The sequence below is a fragment of the Gracilinanus agilis genome, chromosome 4, assembly GCF_016433145.1.
Source record: "Gracilinanus agilis isolate LMUSP501 chromosome 4, AgileGrace, whole genome shotgun sequence".
NCBI classification, from domain to species: Eukaryota; Metazoa; Chordata; class Mammalia; order Didelphimorphia; family Didelphidae; genus Gracilinanus; species Gracilinanus agilis.
Genome location: NC_058133.1, coordinates 109,799,983 through 109,820,474, shown reverse-complemented (window position 1 = coordinate 109,820,474; position 20,492 = coordinate 109,799,983). Strand labels below are relative to the sequence as shown.

At 34.7% G+C, this 20,492-nt stretch overlaps 1 protein-coding gene across 1 annotated transcript; it reads left to right on the top strand.

Annotated features, from left to right (window-relative positions):
- Window positions 1–3,347: 3,347 nt before the first annotated feature.
- On the top strand, window positions 3,348–17,472 carry NUCKS1 (nuclear casein kinase and cyclin dependent kinase substrate 1; the record flags this gene model as incomplete). The annotated part of the gene is made up of 6 exons (XM_044674936.1): window positions 3,348–3,411; window positions 4,677–4,782; window positions 10,884–10,939; window positions 14,386–14,538; window positions 15,215–15,364; window positions 16,257–17,472. Coding segments are annotated over 6 exons (729 nt in total), but the record flags the coding sequence as incomplete, so codon positions are not given.
- Window positions 17,473–20,492: the final 3,020 nt, after the last annotated feature.

The following is a 20,492-nucleotide window of genomic DNA, read 5'->3' as shown; positions in this document are numbered from 1 at the left end:
AATATTGAATAATAGTGGTGATGATAATGGACACCCTCACTTCACTCCTGATTTAAATGGAAGACTTCTAACTCATTCAAGGATTGTGTGTTTTTAGGCTGGAGAAGAGATGACTGAGAAACAAGATAACTCATTTCAGATATTTGAAGGGCTGGCATGTGCAGGAAGGGTGGTTTTTTTGGGTAGGGCCCTAGAGTGCAGAAACAGAAATGTTCTGATGACAATGAATGGACATTGCAAAGGCAGATTTAGGCTTAATGTCAGGAAAAGTTTACTTACAATTAGAACCATCCAAAAATGGGAATGGACTGTTTTGGGGAGGTGGTAGGTTCTCTTCTGTTAAAGGTCTTTAAGCAAAGTTTGAATGTGCTTGTAGAGGTTCCATTTACTTTTTTACTGATTTAAAAAGCATTATTTTCTCTCCCTCTCAACTGAAAAGTAACCAAAAAAGAAAAAAAATCAGAAGAAATGAATTCTCACATTGGCTATGCCCAAAAACGTGTTTCATTCTGCGTTTCAAGTCTATCACCTCTCTAGCAGGAGGTAGGTGACATGTTTTCCTCTTTGATCCTCTAGACCCGTGTTGGTGAACCTATGGCACAGGTGCCAGAGGGGAGGCCTGCTCCCCCCTCTATACATGCACCTGAGAACATTTCTCCCATCACCTGCCCCTCTGCACAGCAGTTCAGTGGGAGTGTTTCCTCCCTCCCCTATCTGGGGTAAGGCTAGGGGGCTCACAGGTGGCATGAAGGTTGTAGTTTGGGCACTCAGTCTTTAAAAGGTTTGCCATCGCTGCTCTAGACTATTTTATCATTTCGTTGTTCAGATTTCTAAAGGTTTTTGTAGGTTTTTTCCTCCTTATAATGTTGCTATTGTATAAGTTGTTTTCCTAATTCTGTTTATTTTATTCTATATCATTTCATGCAGGCCTTCCCAGTTTCTTCTGAAATGGTGGTACCTTTTTTTCCCCCTTTCATTTTTTAATAGCACAATAGTATCCTGTTATATTCTATGCTGTTTTTGCTTATCCCTTACCCAATATACAAATACCTCCTTGGTTTTCAGATTTGCTGCTGCAAAAATATTTTTGTATTTAATGAGTCCTTGCAAAGGACAAGATTCCTTTTAGGTAGGAGTTAGACTACATGGCTACTGAGGTCCTTTTCACCTCTGAAATACTGTGATTTACTTTATTTTGCCTATTAGAAGAGTGACACAGAATAGTTCATTAAACACAGTTATAGTCAGTTGTCTTTAAAGGTTTGTCTTTTTTTAAAGACTTCTTTTACTACCTAAAAAGTCAGGATTTGGAGGGGCCTATAAAACTGTTAGTGTATTGTTGACCTCTTTGTCTGTCCCTATCCTGTGAATATGTTTTGAGAAATCCCTCCTCATATCTTCCTCTTTGGTCAGATGCTGAAACAAAAAACTTCAGTTTGACCAGCTTGTCTCTGTTTAATTGTAGTGATGCTGCTGTGCTCCCCTTACTCCTTTCAGTTCACTTTTGTTCTGTATTTGTAGGATTGCTATAATTAAAGTAATTATAGTCTTCCCACTTTCCCTCTTAAGGCTTTTCTGAAATTCTTGCATTTTAGATGTTAATATTGAAGCTTTTTATTAAAGGAAGAATTTTAACTTCCTTTAAATGCAAAGATTGGAAAAGTAGAAAAACAAATTGAAATTGTCTTGAGTTACATTAGTATATTAATGCTAAATAATTACCTTTTTTTTGACTGTTAAGTAAGACTTGAAAAAATGCTTTGAAAATTCCCTGAAGTAGTGGGAAATGCCATTTAGAACGTTTTCAAATTTTAAGTCCAACTCCATGCATCAATTTTTTTTGTATCATAGTACTTTATAACTTTTGATTACTTGTTAATAAATAGCTTCCTTTGAATATTAGAAATGAAAGACTCTGATCACAATCAATTGGCCTGTTGGGCTATTTTAATAAGTCAAATAATTTTAATAATTGGGGCAATGATGATTTCTTTTTTAAATTTTATTTTCTTTTTAAATTTTTATTTTGAATATTTTCCCATAGTTATGTGTTTTGTGTTCTTTTCCTCTCCCTCTAATCCCCCTTAGCTGATGCACAATTCCACTGGGTTTTATATGTATCATTGCTTAAGACCTAATTCCATATTATTGAGAGTTGGACTAGTTACAATGATTATTTCTTTAGTGAAAACGTTTGATTAACATCAAGCAGTTAGGAGAACTTATTTTTAATAAAAAACAGCCACTTGACTTTATCTTCCAGTTTGTTTAATTGGCATTGTAAAGTAAAAAAGCTGAACAATATCAGTATTATGGAGAGAAAAGCTGCTTTTTTCCCACAAAGACATTATTTTAGTAATAGTCAACTTTATGACTGAATATGTGTATGGGTTACCAGGAACAAAATAATGGATGTGAAACTTTGATCTATTTTTCTGTTGTTTAGTAATGCTTATGGAATCTAGATTGGGGAGGATAAATACCAAGATCAGGCGAACATTTAATAAGAAGAAAAATCATGAGAATAGCTGGCAATAAATAACCAGGGAGAAGAAGAAATTAAGCGAATACAGAGATAAATCTCAAAACTAATGCCAAATTTCGCATGAGACTTTACTAGAACTTCTTTTTCATTCTTGAATTAATAATCTGTATTTGATTTTTTGACCATATTAGGGTGTGCATTTTGTTTAGATTGAGATGGATTTCTTTCATAAAGGATAATGTATCTTTGCTATCACTAAAGTGAAAAATATGTCATATCCCTGTAAGACTTTTAATATTTAAAGTCCATTTTAACTTCTGCATAAGATCATGAGAAAGCACATTAGAAGTTAGTAGGGTAGTCCCTATTCTGGTTGATAGGAATAGACTTAATAGAATATAAAAAGATCTTTAAAGTGTTAGTGGTCATGTTTTGAATTTCTTTGTATCATCATGCCCATGGTAAACTAAATAAATTAAAATATACCTCTTGGTGCAAAAGCATGATCCTAATTGAAATTTCTCTTTGGTGTGACTATCAAAATTCCTAGTAAACTTGACATTTCCTTGCATCTTTGTTGCAAAATTCACAAAAAGGTGTTGATATTATTTATATTGACTATTATTTAATGCTGGTTCTAAAAGCTCAAACTGATGTAATTTAGTGCTGTTCAGAAAATAGGCATTTTGCACCATTTATCAAGAAATTAATTTCAATTGTAGGGAAATGCAGAGTAAATCCCTTAAGGAAACTTTTTTTAAAGGTGACTTGGAAAAACCTGCCCTATTTCTATTGAATGAATCAGACAACCCATATTCTGGATGTCTTTAACAAACCTTATTATTAATTAATTGCTATTTAAATTCTCCCTTACAGAAACAGGAAGGTGGTCGATTATTCACAGTTTCAGGAATCTGATGATGCAGGTAAGTTTGCCCTTTTAAGAAGTATATAATACACTAAAATGTACCACAATATTAAATACTTTTTTAAAAGTCTCAGGTTGGAGGAAACCTTGTCCTATATAATATCCAGCCAGTATTATAATAATAAAAAGCTCTTATATAGTACTTTAAGATTTACAAGCCACTTTACAAACATCTTATATCCTTACGACAACCCTGTGACATAGGTGCTATTCCCATTTTACAGATAAGGAAACTGAGGCAGGCAAAAAATCAGATGACTTTCCCAGATGTCAAACAGCTGCTAAATGTTTGAAACTAGAGTTAAACTCAGTTCTCCCTGACTCAAGGTTTAGCACTCTATCTACCACACTATCTAGCTGCCTATACTTTTGTGATATGGACATCTCGAAAATATATAATGGTTTTAAAAATTATTTTGAATGTTATATTTCTCATAGTCTTATTAGCAGAGAAAATATTGGCAAAATGGAATACTCTAGCTCTTTTTTTCTCATGCCTTTTCTAAAAGATTTTTACTATTAATAATTGGGTTAAAAAAATTTTTTTTCTAGGATCTTTCAATGTTAAATCTTATGGGTTTTCTTCCATTTTACTTTTCTTGGTAAATAGAAAGGTTGCCCAGTGAATAGAGCACCATACCTGGAGTCAGGAAAACTCAGGTGCAAATCAAACTTAGACACTACCTATGTGACCCTAGACAAGTCACTTAACTCTTTTTCTTCAGTTTCTTCATCTGTAAAATGGTGATAATAATGGCATCTACTGCCAGCGTTGTTGAGAGGATCAAATGAGATAATAATTCATTCCTTTAAGTTTCAGCCTTCAGTTTTCTTAATAAGCTTCTTTAATTGGGATAACCATAAGTTCTGAAGTCTTAATACTTTTTTAATATGTAAGAAATCTCTTGCTATGATAAAGATCTTTTTCCTCTGAATCCAGAGAGTTTTTAAACCTTTGAAATTCAGGCAAATCATTTACCTGAAATGCTAGAATGTATTAGGGTCTGTGCATTTAAAAAAATTATCATTATTTCAGTCAAATAAATAACTTATATATTTTATTTTATACATTTAATCCTGAGAAGGAGTCTGTAGGCTTTACCAGCTTGCCAGAGAGTTCATGACACACAAAAAGGTTAAGACTCCCTGGTTTAGGAGTCCTCAATCCCACCCATTAACCCTGTTGCAAATGAATACCTTGAATAGGAGTGTAGTGCTAATTTTTAATTTAGGAATTAAACAATTTCATTTTTAACTATTAAGATGAAGATTATGGAAGAGATTCAGCCCCTCCAGCTAAGAAAATTAGATCATCACCCCGAGAGGCTAAAAACAAGAGGAGGTCTGGAAAAAATTCACAGGAAGATAGGTAAGAAGAATGTTGCTTCTCTTATTTTTGTTATCTAATGTACCTTCTCTCCCTCTCCCCCACTAAATCTAACAAAGCAAAAATAACTTCTTTCCAAAAGGAGAAAAGTATATTTCATTACTTGTTCTTCAGGAATAAGCTTGATCATTGTAATTAACCAGAATTTACCTTTAATTTCCATTATTATAGCTTGTGTATGTGTGTTCTCCAAGTTCTAATTTCTTTCCTTTATCTAGTCATATAAATCATCTCATGTTTCTTTGAAATTCCTCACAGTTGTCATTATTATGTATTTTTATGCCACAATTTGGTCATTTATTTCCAGCTTTTTGTCACTACAAAAAGTGCTACTATGAAAAGGGTCTTTTATTCTCCGACCTTTTTAAGGCTTTATATGCCCAGTATTGTAACCGTTTATTTTTGGAGATCAAATTACCTGATTAGTGTTGATGTCTGCATTGGACCCAATTTTCCTTGCCTTTTGTAGAAGCCTAAAGGAAAGAGTGTCAGATTTCTGGTCAGGAGAGACCTTCATTTGAATCCTGCCAGTTACTCAGTAGTTGTGTGATCATAGGCAGAGTCACTTAACTGCTCTGATTCTCAGCTCCCTTATATTTAAAATGAGGGTAATAAAACTTATAGTATTTAATAGGATTGTAGTGATGAACAAGTGATATAATTTATAGTATAAAGTGTTTTGCAAGCCCTGAAATTATAAATAATCCAGTTATTAATAACAGGCTTGATATTAAGAATTTTCCTTTTACTTCAGTGACCCCCCCCCATTGCCCTATTGTAATTGAATAAATTACTGCCAAATTGAATGTATATTACATTTATTTCTTTGTAATTATTGAAATTGTACATCCTTTGTACATTCTTCACCTGTAAAATCAGCTATTATTAGCTCTTTCCTAATAAGGGTTCCATACATTGCCCCAAAAGTTAGTAAAACAGAACTGTTAGAGGATTGAAAAATAACTATAAGGATCTGGTTATTTTGATCGAAATTTGGAATTATTAGCACTTTAAATTTGTCTTATATATATTAATATGGTAATATTGCATAATATATACAAATAATTGGAAAATGTAATAATATAGAAATATGTACAGTTTTCAGGTTGGCAAATTTCCTTGAACTGGAACTGTTTTTTAAAAATTCTGTTTTCTTTGTTGATTAGAGCAGCCAATAGCTTTTATTTTGAAAATAAATTAGAATTGCCTTTAATAAGGTAGTAGTCAAAAGGATTCATTATTGTATGAATATCCATTTCTTGAGTTTTTCCCAAACATCAAAGAATTATAAAATTAGAAGGGATTTGGGGGAGTAACCAGTTCTGTCCCTTTCTTGACAAATATAGAAAGTAAGGCACAGAAGGGTGTGACATGTTTTGCCCACAATCATATAACTATGACAGTTAATTAAAGAGCCAGGATTAGGACACAGGTTACTGAATTAAGTCTAGAAGGAGTCTAAGGATTTGTATTTTCTAGAGATAGAATCAAGATGATAGAGCTAGAAGAAGCATTAGAGGCTAGCTCACCTAACATGCCTTCTTAACAGAGATTTAAAAGATGTACCAGATAGATTCTGATCAGGAAAGCCAAGAATAATTTTTTCAGTCCAGGACAGCTTTGGGAGACAGAAAGAGTTAAGAGCCCTGGGGAATAGGGTCTGGGAAATCAATAGCATGAATCCTCAGAGAAAGGAGTGATCCTTGAACACACACTTGAGTACAGCTCAAAGTGTCATTGGGCAGCTTTGTCACCCACTACTTAGTGTCAGGCCACAGACCCAGTGTAGAGAGAACCCTTTTTGAGCAGGAACCCAGCTGTATGCCAAGCAAAGTTCCAGAAGCAAATGGCTGTATAATTCTGATCCTGGGAGCAAACCATAGTGCCCTAGAATAAAGGGAATTGGTATTTAGGTACTCTGAATCTTCAGAGCCTGAACCCATCAACATTGTTTACTGAAACTACTCCAAGCCAGAAACAAGCCAATAGATCCAAACCTGGGTTGAGAACTTTTAAGAACTCTTATCAAGAGAGCCAGGAACATGCCCCTCCTTAGATCATTCTACTTTAGAAACATGGAAAACGTACAAATGCTCAGCCAGAGCAGTGAAAGCAGCAGAAGGATATGAGAACAGAAGCTCAGACTAGACATCCCTATCTCCAGAATTGAGCAGGGCTGAACACTAACAGGAATAGACTGGAGGAATGAGTGAGAACGCCATCTTATAGAGTGTTATGGTGATAAGGAAGCTCAAGACATAGAAGACAATGGCCCTTCCAGAAAATCTTATCAGCAAAACCTCAAAGAAATGCAGCTTATCTACAAATCCAACAAGAATTCCTAGGAGAATTAGAGTTTAAAAAAATTTTTTTTAACCAAATGGAAACAGTAGAGGAAAATTTTGGGAAAAGCAAGAACTAGAGAAAAAAGATTTGAAAAGGGAATTAAAAACTTGGAAAGAGGTATAAAACCTTACTGAGGAAAATAACTCCTTGAAAATTAGAATTGGCCAAATGGCCCAAATGGAGACATTAAGCAATACAGCAGGATTGAGAGCCAGGCCTAGAGACAGGACATCCTTGGGTTCAAATCTGGCCTTAAACATGTCCCACATGTGTGACCCTGGGCAACTCACTTAACCCCCATTGCCTACCCTTACCACTCTTCTGTCTTGGAACTAGTACACAGTATTGATTCTAAGGGGGAAGGTAAAGGGTTCCCCCCTCCCCCAAGAAATACAGCAAAATCAAAAGTCTGAAAAATAGAAGAAAATTAAAAAATTTTTGTAGCAAAAACAATTGATGTAGAAAACAGATTGAACAGAAGTAATTTAAGAACCATTGGATTACTTGGAAGGCATGAAGAACAAAAAAAGGAACAACATATTTCAAGAAAATATAAAAGAAAACTGTCCAGGTTATTTAGAATCAAAAGGCAAAGTAAAAACTGAAAGAATCCATTGGTTGTCTCCTGAAAGAAACTCAAATGAAAACTCAGGAATATTATAACTAAAATCCAGAGTTCCCAAGTCAAGGAAAAAATGCAGCAAACCAACCAGAACCAAGGGCCCACACAGGTTTCATCAGCAATGTCATGTGATAAAGGAGCATAGAACTTAGAATACAGAAGACATAGGATCTAGATTAAGACCCAAGAATAACTTAACTGGCAAAACTGAGTATTAATCCCTTAGGGCAGTGATGGGCAAACTTTTTAAAGAGGGGGCCAAAGGAAAGGAAATGCTCATCTGTCAGTCTGTTTCTAAGGCGACTCTTTCGAAGTTTCATTATACTGTATCCTATTCATTATATTCGTCTCACAGCCAGATAGAACATTTGGGGGTGGGGGGGCTCATCTAGCCCACAGGCAGTAGTTTGCCCATCACTGCCTTAGAGGATGGACCTTTCCCAAAAGAAAGTACTTCCAACCATTCCTGATGAAAGGACCAAAGCTGAGTATGAAATTTAACATATAAACACAGATCAGTAGGAGCATTTAAAAAGTAGACATGAATGAGCAATCATAAGGGACTAATCAAGTAAATTCGTATATTAGAAGATGATATATGAAGCTACTTTTAGAATTCTGTCATCAGAGGTCAGAGAGGGAGTCTAATTATCTGTATTTTGATGATTTCAAAAGAAGAATGGAAAGAATGGGCAAGAGGAATGCTACGAGGGGGAAGGAAAAAAGAGGAATGGGGAAATTACCTCATATAAATGGAGTTTGCAAAGAGTTTATACAACTATGGGGTAGGGGAGCAGGTAACACTTGAATCTCACTCATCTGAACCAGTTAAAGAATACACACACACCGTTAGATATAAGAAACACATCTTACCTAACAAGGAAATAGGAGGGAAGATAGGATAAGGGAAAATGGGAAGAGATAAGGAATAATAAGACAGAAACAGAATGGACTCTAAAGGGATTGGTAGGGATACAGCATAAGATTTGTATTATCCCATTATAAGATAGTGTCATTTTCAAGATCATTTAATCCAGTTCCTTTTTCCCTCATTTTACTGAATGAGAAACTGGGGCCCAGAGAGCTTATGTTTCCAAAGTTACACACAAAAAGTGATAGAACCAAGAATAAAACCTCCATCTTCAAATTTCAAATCCAGGGCTCTTTCCATTATACCATGCTATTTCCACATACTTCTTTTGAATGAGTGAAAAAATGATTTACATTTTAAATACCTCTCATTGCTTTGGAAATCTTTCCTTTTTTTTTTTTTTAATTTTACTGACTCATTTTAGATTGGCTTTTGCTTGTTCAGAGTGTTATTATACAGTAGCATTTAGGCACATTTAGTTTGTATAGCTTATTATGTTCCTTAAAAAATATTCCAAGCTATTTTTAGGGATAGGGAGATGATAGGCACAGTCAGGAAAAGGAAGTTATGTCTCTGTGTGTCTGCTGCCAATAAATTAAGACAAATGTATATATACCTGCCAGTAAACTGTCTGGCCAGTGTTGTATTATTTATTTTACTTACAAGAACTTTCCTGCTGCCCCTAAAAGTTAGATAGCCTAACTTTTCATTCACAGAGAACAAAAAATGAGAATTACATTTGAAATTTTAAGTGTGTATTAAATAAACCAGGGTAGCTAGGGGGCACAAGTGGATAAAGAGTTCTAGGCCTAGAGTCAGGAAGACTCATCTTTCTGAGTCCATTCCAGCCTCAGACCCTGGACAAGTCACTTAACTCTATTTGCCTCAGTTTCTTCATCTGTAAAATGAACTAGAGTGGGCAGCTGGGTGGTTCAAAGGATTGAGAACCAGGCCTAGAGGTAGGAGGTCCTAGGTTCAAATCTGGCTCAGACACTTTCTAGCTGTGTGATCCTGGGCAAGTCACTTGACCCCCATTGCCTAGCCCTTACCACTCTTCTGCCTTAGAGCCAATACACAGTATTGACTCTAAGATGGAAGGTAAGGGCTTTTTAAAAATAAATAAATGAAAATAAAATAAAATAAATGAACTGGAGACTGGAATGGAGAACCACTCCAGTATCTTTGCCAAGAAAACCCCAGATGGGGCCTCACAGAGAGTTGGATGCAACTGAACAATAAATATACCACAAATAATACTAAACTGCTCTTCCTATTTATGTCTTCTGCACATCCATCTAATTTTTGTATGACTCTTCTTTTTGGATATCACTATCATTCCATCTCATAATCTCTAATTCTTCTCCTAATCACCCTGCCCTCCCTGATGCAAGTTAGTCAAGCAATACAAATTCACACATGATCTGAGAATGTATTTCTCATATTTTTTTCTTTTTAGTTATCTGCCTCTCACAAAAGAGGTAGGAGGTGTGCTTTATCATCATCAGTTCTTCTAAAGTAGAAGTGTCAAACTTATAGTTTATAGCACTTTTGAGTACAGCCTGAACCACATTGTTTGATTGAAAAATATTTAACAAAACAAATAAAACTACATTAGAAGTTAATGTGACCCATAGAGGTCATTATGTATGGTTCGATAACACCTGTTACTAATTTGAGGTTGACACCATTAGTCTTTTAAAGTTATTGTAAATTGTAAGGTTTTCCTTTGCATTTTTTGTGTTCATTTGCATAAATTGTTCTTCTGATTTTGGGTCACTTAATTCTGCATCAATTCATAGGCACAGAGACTGAGGATTGTAAGGGACTTTAGAGGTCATCTAATTCAACTCCTCATTTTGCACATGAAAGACTTAAGAACAATAGAGGTTATATGACTTGCTCAGGGTCACACAGTCAGTATTTGAGGTGGGATTTAACATCAAGTCTCCTTGACTCTTTAAGTTTTAATATGTTGTCCCTATACTAGGTTATCTCTGTTTTATATTAATCTTCCAGATTTCCCATCCTTTTCCTTATTTCTTACAGAGCAATAATATTTCATTACCAGTCATATGCCATTTTTGTTTTTATCCATTCTAGTTCTGCTTCTGACAAAATGTATTTCTAGAATAGAGTGATAGTCTTAAAGACTTTGTTTAAATCGGATTCCAAAGTTTCTAGTTTTGGCTTTGGTCATTGCAAGCCTTTTCAGAGCTTATTAACATGACTTTTTCATACCTACAGTGAGGACTCTGAAGAAAAAGATGTGAAGACCAAGAAGGACGATTCACACTCACCAGGTATTTGTGTAGTTAGATTTACTAGTAATAATAGTTTTCCCTTGTTTGCTTAGAAAGCCACTCTTTTGAAACATTTACAGAGGATTCTTTCAATACTTCCATCAGAATTTCACTTGAAATAAACTCTTATTTAATTTGGATTCTTCACCCAATAGAGGTTTTTTATGAAGGCTGCGATGGGAGATATGATGTTTGTTTGACATTAAACTAGTTGAGTACTTTTGCTTTTTAAAAGTTACTTTCACTTTTATTCTCATTCAGGTATAATGCCCATACTCCTGAATGCAAAAGAAATTGCATTAAATCTTAGTTCTATTTAGTGATTTCTATCCCCATAATATTCATCTCTCAACTGGACTACAAACCAAAATTTTAATTTCTTAACATTTCTTGAGTACCCAAAGGAATATAAGATGCTATTAATGATCTTTATTAACATTGTTAGTTAGTGTTAATTAGATTTGCCATGGTTCCCATTTTGGTAGGCTAAATTTTGTGTAACTTATGTCTGGGGATCCTTTATTCCTAGAATCTCATTTGTCTCAGTAAGAGAATTTGAGCATTTAAAGTCATGACTTCAGAGCTTAATGGCCATGACAAGGCTGACAAGTACTCCAAAAAGAGGCCCACCAGACTAGGGGAAAACTAACCTGCAAAAGAAAGAACATACTTCCAAATTCAGGGGAGAGGCAGCGAGTGATCATGAATACAGGGATATGAAGTTCTGCTATGAGGCTAGCAGCCAGCTCTTTAGCCTGACTCAATCAGGAATAGCTATTTTTGGATGATTTTTAAATGAGAGTGTTGCCAGTGAAGGGATCTGGAATTTTTGTTTGTTTTGTTTTTTAAAAATCAGTATAGCTATATACTACCTGATTATTGACATAAGTGAAAAATTTTAAAGCCTTCCTTCGTCCCCATAAGATATAAATATTAAAAACCACATTCCTAATTGATTAGCAGTTTGACACTTAGAATATCTTAAAATTTCCTAGCAACTCAAAAATTATTGTAACAAAATTATAAATGATATGAGGAGACACTCCCAACCTACTCTTTTGTAGAGGTTGGAAGGTCCACAAGTGTTACATATTACCCATGTTTTCAGACCTTGATCCATTGTTTTGTTCTTTCTCTTTTTGTCTTTTAATACTTTTTATTATGGGATAGCTCTGGCAAGAAGGATATTAGAGATAACTAATAAAAAAAGAAGACAACAATAAAAACTTATTTTAGAATAAAGATCCCCAAAAGGCATCAAAATACCAGATGGATTTACAAGTGATTGACTAATTCCAATATTAAATAATATATTTGAAGTAACAGATAAAGAAGTTTTACTAAACTCTTTATGAAACAAATAATAGTGCTAAACCAGAGAAAGAAAATTATAGACCAGTCTCAGTAATGAATATAGATGCAAAAATCCTCAACAAAATAGTTTGGTAGATGATTGTGAACGAACAGGATTTATACCAGGAAGGCAGGGATGGTTTAATGTAAGAAAAATATCAACATAATTGATAATATCAATAACAAGCAATTTTTAAAACCCACATGATGCAAAAAAGCTTTTGAAAAATTTCAACACTTATACTCATTAAAAACTTTGGAAAGTATAGGTAAAAATAGAGTTTTTCTTTAAAAGCTATGAAGCATCTGCCTAAAACTATCAGCAAGTATAATTTGTAATGGGGAGAAGCTAGAAGTCTAATTCTCTAGTCAGTAAGATCAGGAGTAAAATAAGGATGTCCGTTATCACCAATATTATTTAACATAATGTTAGAAATTCTAGCAAGAGAAGAAAAAGAAATTGAAGGAATAAGAATAGGCAAAGATTTCTAATAAAACTATTTCTGTAGATGATATGATGGTACATGTGGAAAATCTTAAGAGATTCAGCTAAAAAGTTAGTTGAAACTATCAATTTTTGCAAAGTAACAGTAAAAAAAAAATCCATAAATCAGCATTTTTATATATTGCCGATAGAGCCCTGCGAGAAGGGATAGAAAGAGTTACTTCATTTAAAATAACCACAGAATAAAATACCTGGGAGCATACCTACCAAAAACAAACTCAGGAACTACACAAAATTATTAAACATTCTTTATACAAATAAAGTCAGATCTAAATAATTGGAGGCATATTCATTTGTTCATGGATGGGCAGAGCCAATATAATTAAAATGACAGTGCTATCTAATTCAATGCCATTATGATTAAATTACAAAAAAAAAATTATTTTGAGTTAAAAAATTTCATTTGGAAGAACAAAAAAGATCAAGAATTTCAAAAGAATTAATGGGAAAAAAATAAAGGAAGGTAGTCTACTAGTATCAGATTTTAAATTATATTTGAAAGCAATAATTATCAAAACTATCTGGTATTTGCTAAAAAATAGAAAATAAAAGCATCTCAGTGTCAAAAAAGAAAAAAAAATCCCACAGCTAAAAAACTTGTCAAACTTAGATGAATAACTTTGGTGTATATCATATTTAGTGATTTTAAGCACTTTTTTATTTAACGCCAATAATAAGAATGTACATGTTTATACTTTTATATATGTTCTCTACTTAATTCCTCATAACTCTGAGATACAGAAAGTACAATTCTCATCCCTATTTATTAATGAGGATACTTAGACTAAGTGATAATAACTTCTCAGAGATCCAAAAGTTAAAAATTAGATATTTTAAGTGCAATTCATATATTCTTTTCTGCAATCTCTTAGAAGGAATTCTGTTGAAAATATATTCTTACTTTTCTACTCTTCTCACAAACATCTTTTTTCTAACCTAAACTTAACAGGTTTTTCAAATAGCCCAATCTGTTATGATTCAAAACGTTAAGGAAGACAAATAAATTTCCATTTTTTGAAGTTGGACTCCTTCTGGTCTGCCCTTTTAATAAATGTATGTAACAAAAGTGTCAAACTCTGCAAAACTACCTTGCAAACTGGATTAAAATGTAATTGGGAAATATTTAACAAAATGAAAGTGCACTACAGTGTAGATAGTGTAGATAATTTGTGGTTTTCTAAATCAATACTTGGCCAGCAGGGATCCCATTTCTATTTGAGTTGGATACCATTGGTCTGTGAAATGTATACTTCATAGTATTTTATCTGAAGTGATAGTGCTATTTAAACTCATTATTTTTGGAATTTCAGGCTATTATGGTAATACTTGGTGAGAATTATCAGAACTGAAATTTGACCCTTTGATTCAATTAAGCTAATTAATAAATTTTGCACATTAAATTTAAGCACTGGTGGTGTTCTTGAACAAGCAAACTTTTAACTATATTCTTTTATCTCACAAGCTTTTAAGCTATCTATTATTGCTCCTTATTTTATTTTTGTATTTCGTGTTGGCTAATATGTTTCCTTCTTTAGCCATTGAGAACCAAAGCATTTTGTATCATATTGTTATGGTTTTGATATTGCAGAGGATAGTGAAGATGAAAAAGAAGATCACAAAAATGTTCGCCAGCAGCGTCAGGCAGCATCCAAAGCAGCTTCTAAGCAGAGAGAAATGCTCATGGAAGATGTGGGCAGTGAAGAAGAACAAGAAGAGGAAGAAGAGACACCATTCCAGGAGAGTAAGTGGAAGTGACTTGGAGTATCACTATCCTCTTAGAGATGGCATACTCAAATACTAGTTCCTCAAATAATAATTATGTTGTGCCCTCTTAGAACCTCAGGATCACCAAATAAGGATTGAGAGATTTTGGTGCCTTCTATCAGTACTATTTAGACATACATGAATTCTTTTAAGAGGTTGTGCCTAGTCCTAATCACAAAACTAGAACTGGCTTGGATAATTTATGTCTCCTACTCCTAAAAGTGCTCTTAAAGTAATAATTACAAATTAGTATGTTGGTGGTTTATAGATTTAGGGTTTTTTCTGCTTAGCAGATGTGTTATTAATAAGTATATTGGTATTTTATAAGTGTCTCAGTTTGGATAATCATATTTTTTATGCCATGCTAACTACTGCAACAATTTCTACTTACGTTAAGTTTTGTAAATCTCCCTGTCTTGTAGATCTTCTCTTCAAACAATTCAGAAATGCAATCCTCATGTGAGGTGCTTATTATATCCATTTTATAGATGGATCTGGTGATCCAACAAATCAGTTGTGTGACCAAGAGTAGAGTCCAGGAGTATTGGACTACAAATCCCATGTTCAATTCTATTAAGATTGATAATTCCCTTTGTTCACTTGGAATGGTATATAAATTAAGCCAGACATTGAAATTTTTTCCTTTCTCTCAGAAGATTCTGGCAGCGATGAAGACTTTCTAATGGAAGATGATGATGATAGTGATTATGGAAGTTCAAAAAAGAAAAACAAAAAGATTGTGAAGAAGTCTAAGCCTGAAAGGAAAGAAAAGAAAATGCCCAAACCCAGGCTAAAGGCTACAGGTGAGCTCAGAATCAGGGAAGCTAAGATACCCTTTTTAAAAATCATCATTCAAGAACTAGTAAAACATTCTTCTGCAGCAGTTCTCCATTAGGGTTTGACATTGACATTAGGCTAACCCAGTGATTCCCAAAGTGGGTGCTACTGCCCCCTGATGGGTGCTGCAGCAATCCAGGTGGCAGTGATGGCCACAGGTGCAATTATCTTTCCTGCTAATTGCTATTAAAATTTTAAAACATTTAATTTCCAGGGGGCTAAGTAATATTTTTTTCTGGAAAGGGGGTGGTAGGCCAAAAAAGTTTGGGAACCACTGGGCTAACCTAAAGGGAATGCAAGAACTGCAAAAGAATCCTAATTTCTATTCTTGGGGAGTTTTGGCAGACAAATAAATATGAATATGGGACTCTTATGACTTTATAAAAATGAAGCTTGACTGAATAATGATATAGTTCAGGAAGGAATTTGTCATAAGTACATAATTAATAATGACTTCAACTCTTTCAGGAATCTTAGACATTTACCTTTATTTTGTGGCACACACACAGTATAAACAAGAATTAGGAGTAATGATTATCAAGACTTTAAAATATACAATCAGAGGATTTCATCTATACCTATTAGTATTTCATTTTAATTTTGTTTGTTTATGCTGATAAAATGCCAACTCCCAAACTACTATTGAAATTTTGAAATGTCATGAAAATATATAAACATAGTCATAAAAATTGAAATGTTAACTACCTCTAAGGCTACATGGCTTTGCTTTTCTCTCTAGCATTTGAGATTTCTGTTATACACATACACACACACACACACAGACCCAGATAAGAGCTAGACTTGGTTTTTTGTTTTTCTTTCCATCCCTGCCCCAATTCTTCCTCCTTTTTCTTTCAGTGACACCAAGTCCAGTGAAAGGCAAAGGAAAAGTGGGGCGTCCCACAGCATCAAAGGCATCAAAGGAAAAGACTCCTTCTCCCAAAGAAGAGGATGAGGAACCAGAAAGTCCCCCAGAAAAGAAAAAGTCTGCTAGCCCTCCACCAGAAAAGTCTGGGGATGAAGGGTCTGAAGATGAGGCCCAGTCTGGGGAAGATTAAAGTGATGGTTTGGGGAGATTTTATTTAAAAAAAAAAAAAGAGGAAAAAAAAGAAATTCTACTTAGGGGTAGAACATGGTTTTGGCTATGGCTTGACTCATGGGCTTTGAATGCTTTCCCTCCCCTTCATTTCCTCCCTCCCAACCCTCCCACTATTGAGAGATAACTGTATCCCTACCACACCTCCTTTTTTTTTAAAAAACAGGAAATTATGGTCATGTTTTTTAAATTACCTTTGTCTATTGGCTACTTTCCCTCTCCCAATCTCCAGTGAAAGCCATGACAAAATACCCAATGAATTTACCCCCTAAAATTAAAAAGAAAAGAAAGGGTTACTACAGGTGAAGCAATAAGATTTGAGGCAAACCCTGTTGGAATTTTAACTTTGCTAAAAGTTATCAAGGTGAACAGGAATCCAGAAGACAATGAGGATTCCAAGTAAAAATGGTTGTTCCTTATTTACCTGAATTTTTTAAAGATCACTGTAAGCAAAGACAAAAATGTGTGTATTTTAATTTTTTTTTTTAATCATGACTCTAAACTTCCATTGACTAGGCAGAAAGATGATAAATGTGAATACAACCTTAAGTTTCCTATATTTCTAACCCCATTTGGGAACAACCAGGCCACATGACTTTTTGGTGTGGGTTTTTTTGTTGTTGTAAATTGTTTTGTTTTGTTATATTTCACTCCTGGTCATCTCAAGGAGAATAGGAACAAGTAGTGATCCTTTTCTCCTGCTAAAGTCTTTAGGGAGTTAAAGTGATGCTCAACCTAAAAATCAGGTGAGCAGTGCATCAAAATCTAAGTGACTTTGTTTCAGATCTGAATATCCATGGTTCATGTTTTTAAAATAAATATGTATCTATTCTCTTTCTTGGAATAAATTTTACCAAGGATTAAGAGGAATTTAGATTTTAACAGCAAGATTGCTATACCACATCAAAGTGGGTTTCTTCTCAAACTGACAATGTTTAGGTTTTAAGCCAATAAAGAACCAGTTAATGTGAAACTAAATCACAGAGAGTTGGGCTTTTTCCTTTAAGAAGATTCTATTATGGCATATCCATGCGCTCAGATCCCATGAGTCATGCTTTATTTGGGAACAGAATGTTTTCCTATCCCACCCTCCAGTTTCTCCCCAGAAATGTGGTATGTACATTAGTGAACTTCCTGCTGCAATATGGGATACAGACCCCCTCATGCCTATTCTAGGACATTATTTCTCTTCACCTACAATTTACTCTTCCCATCCTGCCCCCGATGGGGGTTATTATTTACAGCTGCTCCTGACTTGTTGGCCCTCTGTCTGGGTGTTAATTAAATAAAGTTGAAGTCTTACGGGTTAATTAGAAGCTGGCAGGGAGGGCAGGGCCCAAGGACCCAACTCTGCATTCAGGAGGCATGTTTGCAGTTAATCATTATCTTCCAGGCCTTCATGAAAACCCCTGCATTGCCCTGAGCTTTGTTCATTTGAGTCCTGCTGGAAATAAGGTCTAGGGATACAATATACTAGTAAATTTGAAATGAAAGGAAAAACTGAACCTCCTCTTTGTGGGATTTTCTCCCGACAACTTTGCTTGCAGTTTTCTCTTTTTCTTTTGACCTTTGTAAGAATTTTCTCTTTTTAGTCAAAAAGTTACAAGTGTTCTCAGAGCAAAAGGCCTTGCTTAACAAAGGAGGTGTTTTTAGGGCTCAGTTTTTAGCTGCTCATGCTTACAGTAGGATACGACCTTTTCGTGCATTTAAAAAAGGACATGGAGTTTCTAGTGCAGAGTCAAACATATAGATGTTAATGCTTTTGTATGATGGTTAAATTCATACCTGTGGGCTTTATGATGAGGGTGATTCATTTGCATTTGTGAGTTTTTGCAAGTTTCAGTCCCTTCATTTACATAGACAGTCCCTTAATTTTTTACATTATTTGTGTTATTATAGTAAAAGATATATCAGTGTTTCCATTGCAAACCTCTATTTTTAGGGGTTTATAACTTGGCTTTACTTCTTTCTGGACTTCAGTCTAGAAGTAGCTAATTCCCCCTCTCCTAAACATAAGTACATGTGCCCCCTCTTCCATTAATGAAGTGAAGATGAAGTTCTGTGTTCTCAGTATTTGTGATTTTTCTTAAATTTTATTCCTTTAAGCTGAGAGTATTGGGGGATGGGTGCGGAGAATTTCCTAAATCAGCTTTTTTTAAAACAATTTGTGTTGTAACCTGTTTGGTTTTCTTAACATATTTTCCATAAACATCTCTGGTCATAGTATGGCTGTCTTCCACTTGTACGTCAGAGTTATTCTTTTCTATTCAGTTACTTGTATGCTTTCAGATTGGGGTTTGCGGTTGGGGATCCTTTTATAAAATGGTTGACTCTTAGACTGGAAAAGCTAAAAAATGTTCTTCATGTGCATTTCTGATAGACTGGAAAAAATTCCTCTATTTCCTGATGGGGAGATAGATAAGCTCTAAAAAGCATGGAAATGGAAATGTTTGAGCTGTCGTCCTAATTTTATCTGACTTGAGTCAATCATTCCCTTAAAATTCTCCACCCACTTAATGGAATAGTTATGATTCAAACTGGAAACCTAGGTGCTTAGTGTTGAGGTGTACTTGATACTGTGACCTTGGCTTAAGGAAGTATGTATAGTTGACCACCATAGTCATTAGCGTTCTCTATATCGGTTGGCTCTGTGTCCATGGTTATAGAGTAGATATGTATAGTCCACTGTCTTTTTAACTTAACAGCACTTGAAAGTTGGATAGTTATTTAAACACAAAGGTGCTGGTATATATTATCCCCGAACAATGTTTTCTAAAACAAGTCAAGCTTCTGTGTTTTTCAGCTGCCCATACTGACACTATTTTCTGGCTCTTTAGAATCTTTTGTATCCAGAATCTTGGACCATTGGCTGTCCTTGACATGCTGGAAATGTTGTGCTCTGTCGTTTTACCCAGTTACAGTTGTGAAACTAACCTGTAATGTGTGCTGGAGGTGTAGAGTTGGATCTAAGGAGTAGATTGACTAAGAGACAGTGTATATTTTACTTTCCTTTCCAAAACATACCTATCTATACCTTTTCCTGACACTTTAATTCCAAGAAGGAAAGTCGTGGATGTTATCCCATTTAGGGGAGATATAAGATTGATTGTAAGGGCTGTTTTAATCTCAAGGAGTAAGTTCGTATTGATTTCCATGAAGAAGCTTTGATGGCCAATAATTTTTTCACTCATATAGTTGCTGCTGCCAAACTCAACCCTCAAATGAGCAGCTTTATTCTTGTGAATAGTTAGGTTTCCTGTGGGTTTCCTTTATTGAAGTTTGCGTGTAAATATCAATACAAAGTTGGATTTTGAGCTCCTAGCCAGATAAAGTCTTTGATCCTGCTACAGACCCAAACAACTATGGCTGGACGTGACACTTAAAGATTTTTAATGGCTTTTCTTGATTTTATTAAGAAACATTAAAGTAACAAAAATGAATTTTAGAACACTCTGGGTTTTCTTTCTTTTCTTTCTTTCTTTTTTCAGAAAACAAGCTTCAACTTAGTCAGGTTTTAGGGTGTTTGGAGGACCAGAACAGAATTTAGCATGGGGGCACTTTGGGGAAAGCTTTTTAAAATGAACATGTGCTTGGGCAGACTATCTCAAGTTAGAAAAGTGTGGGAGAGAAAAATGGCTTCTTTTTACTGGGTATGTCTGCTGTAATGAGGAGTGAATGTAAGGCTGAATTATTCTTTTTGAGCATGCTCAGTGGCTGCATTTAAAAAACAACTATCAATTTACGTTTTAGGAAAAGATGAGAAACCCAGGTTCTGTTCTTTGTGTTAGGTCTCAATGTGTACATACATATATGCCAACACACACACACACACACACACACACACACACACACACACACACACACAAAATGAAACGAGCAAGATGTAGTCATTCCCAGAAGGACAGAAGAAGATAACTACAACTTGTGAGTTTCTTCAGAACTAGAGAAATTAACTTACTTTGTCATTCTACTTGTGGGATGTGAAACTTTTTCAATGT